Here is a 6341-nt window from a genome sequence, read left to right as displayed (position 1 = left end):
CGACCAAACACAAAACAAAATCACATGCTATATTAATTGATATTGGTTCCTTATTACGTATGCATCTACTTGTGAAAAAGTAGTTTCAAACAATTATTTACACATATAAAATCAATAGCGTAAAAAAATAGATAAAAAGGGTGTAGAATACAGGAAGCTATTTCTAAAATAAAAAAAGAAAAAGTAGGAAGTTTCATATAATGAGTACTTATAACCTCATAAACACCAAGATATTCTCATACACCTAATCCAATGTGAAACTTTGTCGATTCAAAAACTTATAATCAAATGTGATTCAACCTTTCATTGATAAAATATGTGATTCTAATCTGAAAAGTTTAGAAATAAGAAATTTATGATTATTCAAATTACCTATGTGATATAATTATAATCTCCCTTAATATAAGAAAACATTATGCTGTGGAAAACTCCTTAATGACCTATGCTCATTGACTGCCAACTCACTCTTTTAGGGGTAAAACATGTCTTAAAATTACTTTATGCAACTAGATGACTTCGGTTAACCAAAGTGATGTCATGTAATCAAAAGTACACAATAGTTTGGTTTGTTTGCACATGATAAACATAATTGAATTCTAACCCAACTAAATAAACTTACTTGTCTTTGAGAGGGAAACACAAAAGTGCTTTTGAAATCAAATTTGTATTTGTCAGTACACAAATCAATCACGTTTTTCACTCTTCTCAACACTGTTGCTGTAGCCTCTAAATACTTACTTACTATCTCTAAATATTTTTCATTTCATTACTTTCATTTCATTACCCTCAAACTATCCTCTCTCTCAAAATTTCAAGGTACTCATTCTCTCCTTCTACTTTGTTCAAACAACATAACTTTCAGTTTCTTTTCGTAACTTCCATTCAAAATCTTTATTCACATGTTACATATTGATTTTTGTTCTAGCTCTTTCTATTTATAAGGTTTGTTATAGATCTATGTGTTTACTGTTGTGATTTTTTTGGTTACTTTGTTTTTGCCTATTATTGATCAAGATATAACATTTCCCTTAATAAGGTTTCGTTTTTGTGTTGTTTACAACTGTTTTTTTTTTGTGGATCTATATGTTTAGGAATTTGTTTGTGTTGTTTTTTGTTATTAGTTTATTTTTGGTTGTTGTTGTTTAAGGTTTCAACTTTTCAACCAATCGTTTATTTATCTTAACTAAAACTCTTTCAAAAAATTATTTTTTCCACTTATCTGTGTCATATGTTTATTTACTTTCACTTATGCGCTATTTTTTTTAAGGCGCCAAAATGGAAATGGAAAGACCAAAAGTAAGACCCGTCGAGTTCATTGCTGCAATCACAAACAAGAAAGATTTCTGGAAACTAAATGTTCGAGTTAAGGACAAATGGACTGTTGTTAAGGATGGCAAGGAGCATTTGGAGTTGATCATAGTTGATGCTAAGGTGAGGCCACTTTTCACTATGTGATTTATTTATATTTATATTCTTTTTAAGTCTTCAGTTTATTGTCAATGCTATTTGTTTTATTATAGGGAAATGACATTCAAGTTGTTATTCCAACTGGTTACAAGGCTGTTTGTGACAAAGTCCTTCTAGAAAACACCACATACACATTATCTAACTTTCAAGTACAAAAGAATGATTTAGCATTCAAAGCCTCTGATCACAAGTATAAATTGATATGGACTGGTGGAACTAATGCTGATAATGTCAATGTCCACGACATCCCTAACCCTAGCATTAAGTTCAAGCCATTTTCTGAGATTGTGTCGGGAAAATGGCGTGCTGATCTCTTAGTTCGTGAGTACACATCTTCGTACAACTTTTTCTTAATTTTTATACTTTTCCTAAATTTCTGTACATGTATTGTTATAATGTTTTTGTCATTTTAATAGATGTTATTGGAGTTGTACATGATATGCGCTACTGTCAGCTGAATGAAGGGAATGGGAAAAAGCTACAAGTTAACTTTGGTTTGAAAGACTTGAGGTGAACAACTTATATTTTAGGATGAGTCTAACTTATTCAATGTCATATCCCTATACTAATTGTGGTTTGTCTATATTATAGTGACATTTCTGTAAACTGCACTTTGTGGGAGGACTATGCTGCAAAGTTCATTAAGTTTAACAAGGATAGGAAAGAAGGTGGTCCTGTCATAGTTATGCTTAACTACTGCAAGATCAAAGAAGAAGGTATTATTTTTTGATTTTGTAAGTTTACATTGTCTTTGGCTAATATCACGATATTATTTTGCGAAATAACACTTAGAGTTTTTAATGAAAACGTAGGGCGGTTCCCATTAAGTGTATCAAATACTTACTCATTCACTAAGTTGTCCATCAATGAGAACATCCCTGAGATCAATCTCTTTCGGGAAAGGTATTTTTTTAGAACACACTTCTGTTATTTCCCTATAACATATATATTCAGAACCAGTCCTAACTTCTATGTCTTTATATTTGTTTTCAGTTTACCTAAAGATGAGCAGCTGATGTCATCTAGCCAGATCCAGTGTACACAGTCTTATGGAAACACCCAAGTTGCTACTGAAGAGGACCTTCTATCTAATTCCCAGATTCTGCCCCTGTCTCAGGTTATCCAGCTTGACGTGGTATGAATTTTACAAGTTCCACTCACCACATACTCTCAGATTCACTATATTCATCAACCATCTCACATATCAAACTGGATACAACTATGCAGATAAGTTACTGTGTGACAGTTGCTCAGATTGAGAAAGTGAACTCGACCAAAAATGGTTGGTACTACTTTGCTTGTCACAAGTGTCCAAAGATTGCTAAAGGGGACAAGCCTCCTTACACATGTGACGATGGGCATAATACTGAGACCGAGATTGTCAGGTATGTTATATATGTTACCCTATATGCGTATTAAGTATGGAATGACTCTTGGTGTTATCTATCTTGATCTATCTTATTGATACCCTTATTTTAGGTACAAGCTTGAGATGGATGTTTCCTATGACATGGACAGAACTGTTTTTGTCGTCTGGGACCGCGAGGTGACTCAGATGTTAGGGATATCCGCTGCCCAACTCCGCAGTAACATGATACAGGTTTGCTCTAAAGTCCTCACACATTTTCACAAACTATTGGGTTTAGGTAAATTAAGACAACCTACACTAATGTTTCAACTGTCTTATCAGGCTGGTATTACCAATCGCTTTGAATTTCCTCCCATAATGGATGACTTGGCTGAAAAAACTATGGTCTTTAAGGTCAAATGGCAACCAAGGTGGAAATCTTGCTCTGTTGTATGTTACAAAGAAGGAGAAGCTTTCATTGACCGAGTCAGGGCTAAGTTCCCCAACCTTGTGGTATGATTATTATATGTCACAAACCTTGGTAGTCTGGCTGAATCTTTAATGTGTGTCTTTTATGCCTCCTTCATTTAATTCACTAATTGATTTAATTTGTCCATCATATTTCAGGAGGCTGAACCAGAGATTGAGAATCTAGCTGTTGATGTGATGATGGACAACACAAATCCTAATCCAACCGCTTCTAATGAAGATGTTACCATTTCAACTGTAAGTAGTTTGTTTGTTTTGCTAATTATATCTAACTTATGTGTTTAATGTCATGTAATATCATGGCCTTTTACTAACCTGAATTATTGTCAACTATGTTTTGACAGCACGACCTCTCTGCATCTTCTGAATATGACCCTGATGGTTTGACCCAGATTACACCAATCAGTGGCTTAAAGAATGCTGGACAACCCATGAGTTGCGAGAGTCTTTCTCAACTCACACCAGGTTCTTTCAATTCTGTTGCTGAAAAAGGAAATGCTCGTCCTACTGTTGAAATTACTCCTCATAAGATGGCTGCAACTGATGATTTTTGCAATGCTGGTGGCCATAATGAGATCACACCTGCAAAACAGACTTCATCAAAGAGGGTGAAGCTTATCAAAAAAGAGAAAAAGTGATTTCAAAACCATGATGCCAATCATACAGATGTTTCAAATTTATCCTTGATGATGTTCTCACTGTTTCCTGTATGATCTTTTTGGTCCTACGTACCCTTTTGTGTAATCTATCTTAACTTTTTACTTCAACTCAGCTTGGTTCAAGCACTGATTCCAAGAGAATCCAGACTTCTACTATGTTATTCACTTTGAACCTTTTATGTTATGCTACATCTATGACTATTGTGTTGTGTTAATTTACTATGTTAATGGTATCTTTCTTTAATTCTGAAGTTCTTTTATGATCTTTGCCACAAACTACATACATTTGAAGCAGATAAACATCTTAGATTCTCTCTTTGGTATGTAACATTGAAGATAGTGGTAATTTTTTTGGGCCTCAAATTTGTAATTCAGCCCTTATATACATCAAATAGACTCTTTTTTCAAGTTAGATTTTCAAACCAACTATCTTATCCTACACGACCCATATACATCAAGATTAGTAACAGTGTCATTGAATAAGATGCCAAGACATACTATTTGATGGGAAACTCATGCATTCCAATACATTTCTATAGTATTTCTATTTTGTTGTATTGTAGAACTGTACCTTAAGTTAAACAACTTTCACTTCCATATTTACCTGAAAGCTCCATGATTAGAAACATAAATCAGCTTATTAAGGGATATGTATCTTTATCATTTTTTGTTCATATCAGCTGCAAAGTATATGGCCACCAGTATGGCTTTCAGGTTCTTATTACAAATCTAATCCGTATAAAATCAACCTTCAAGCTTTCAAAAGCTACAATACATCAAGTTATATTTCAATAAGGGATTTTTATCTTGATCATTAATTATTATAACTTTAGAAGTTGGCAAATTTATACTCCCTCCGGTCCTATATATAAGAAAATTTTCAAAAAAATTGTTGGTCCTATTTATAAGAAAATATCACAACTTTTAAGGTGTAGTTATTGTTTAAAAGACTATTCTACCCCTTATTTAATGTTTGTCTTTTTAATATTTGTGAGTGTATTTAATGCTACACAATTTTTTATGAGGGTATATTTGTAAAATTATTCAAAAAGTTACACTAATAAATAAGTGTATTGGTTTTGATGTTTTTTGGTTTTTCTTCTTTTATTAAGGACCGGAGGGAGTATTCAATAGAGAAAGATCACAGAATTGTTCATTTTTTTCTTGATCATTAATTATTATAACTATAGAAGTTGTATGTATACAATTTTGAATAAATATGATTAATTACTGATCTAATCCTTACATCAATTAAATAAATATGATACCTACAATACAATAACTTATTCACTTTAGGGAAATAATTGTTCTTTACTACTCCCTTTGATATATTGTTTTCCAGCTGTTACTAAGATAATCATTGTATATTACTACCATCAGACAATAACCTGTTTCCAATGTTTTTGCCCATGGTTTTTAATTCAACTATACACAAGTATGGAATAAGATATTGTATATTACTGCATGCTACCCTTCGATGAGACATATGCAAATACAAATAACCATCATCTCTGCCATGCATTTAATGAAAAACAGTGCTTTTAAAAAAGCTATCCACTTTTTTGTGAACAGTAGAGTCTTTGTCATACCATCATGGCCTGGAACTCCTTTTTTCCAGGCAAACTGATCTTCAACTAATACATCACTTTGTCTATGCTAGAACCACAAACCTTCTTTAATTTGTACTTATACAATTAGTATGACTAGAGTTACTTTCCAATTAATTCTTACTTTTTTTCCTAATATAATTTATCATGTCTAACTATGTTACTCTTCCCAGTTCTACATTTACATCACTTATTTTACACAAAATCAATATTTTATGCTAAACATCTATATTTTATTTTTTAAAGAACCTATCTATTGAATATACCCATTATCTTCCACACATATTTATTTAATTTTCATTTCTTATTCCACATGGTCCTTATTTCCAGAAGACACAATGTCTCATGTTACGTTCACATATCCAACCATTAACATTTCATAAGTCATCTGAAACACAAGGCAATTTACCACGATCTCAACTTAGCACTTCCTGTTCTTATGTAAATTGAAAAAAAATGGAGAACCATAGACCTTATGTTGAATCTAATGGTGCAGCTAGAAGGAAAAGAAGGACTTCATATCTTAAAAATGGCAAATATCCTGAACAGAAAAAGAGTAATGCAACACCTCTTTCAGATATTACCAAATCTACCTTAAACACCAAGCAAAATTCACATACAAAATCAGCTATAACCTATCCTTCACCTCCCTATACTTTTTCAAACCTTTCAAAGTTGCCTTCTCCACGTAATCCAACTACTTCAAAACCAACTAAGGTTGTTTCTCAACAAGGTTCTTCTAAAAACTTCAAACCTTTTACCACATCTACT

The 6341-nt window shown here is 32.6% G+C and overlaps 1 protein-coding gene across 1 annotated transcript; it reads left to right on the top strand.

Moving 5' to 3' along the window:
- The first annotated feature begins 397 nt into the window (after positions 1-397).
- On the top strand, positions 398-4214 carry LOC146936874 (uncharacterized). The gene is made up of 12 exons (XM_085751440.1): positions 398-816; positions 1268-1431; positions 1521-1788; positions 1884-1977; positions 2059-2183; positions 2280-2370; positions 2461-2602; positions 2695-2852; positions 2947-3067; positions 3158-3328; positions 3443-3541; positions 3649-4214. The coding sequence occupies exons 2-12, from the start codon at positions 1276-1278 to the stop codon at positions 3940-3942; spliced, it is 1719 nt and encodes a 572-aa protein (XP_085607566.1). The 5' UTR covers positions 398-816; positions 1268-1275; the 3' UTR covers positions 3943-4214.
- The last annotated feature ends 2127 nt before the right edge of the window (positions 4215-6341 follow it).

This window comes from Medicago sativa, chromosome 3 (assembly GCF_051527215.1).
Source record: "Medicago sativa cultivar Bolivia chromosome 3, Bolivia_mono, whole genome shotgun sequence".
Taxonomy (NCBI): Eukaryota; Viridiplantae; Streptophyta; class Magnoliopsida; order Fabales; family Fabaceae; genus Medicago; species Medicago sativa.
The sequence above is the reverse complement of the archived record's forward strand: the minus strand, read 5'-3'. Positions and strand labels throughout refer to the sequence as shown.

Coding starts and splice junctions, on each gene's coding strand:
- LOC146936874 (XM_085751440.1), top strand. CDS start 1,276: ATGGAAATGGAAAGACCAAAAGTAAGACCCGTCGAGTTCATTGCTGCA. Junction 1,432..1,520: donor TGATCATAGTTGATGCTAAG/GTGAGGCCACTT, acceptor GTTTTATTATAG/GGAAATGACATTCAAGTTGT. Junction 2,371..2,460: donor ATCAATCTCTTTCGGGAAAG/GTATTTTTTTAG, acceptor ATTTGTTTTCAG/TTTACCTAAAGATGAGCAGC.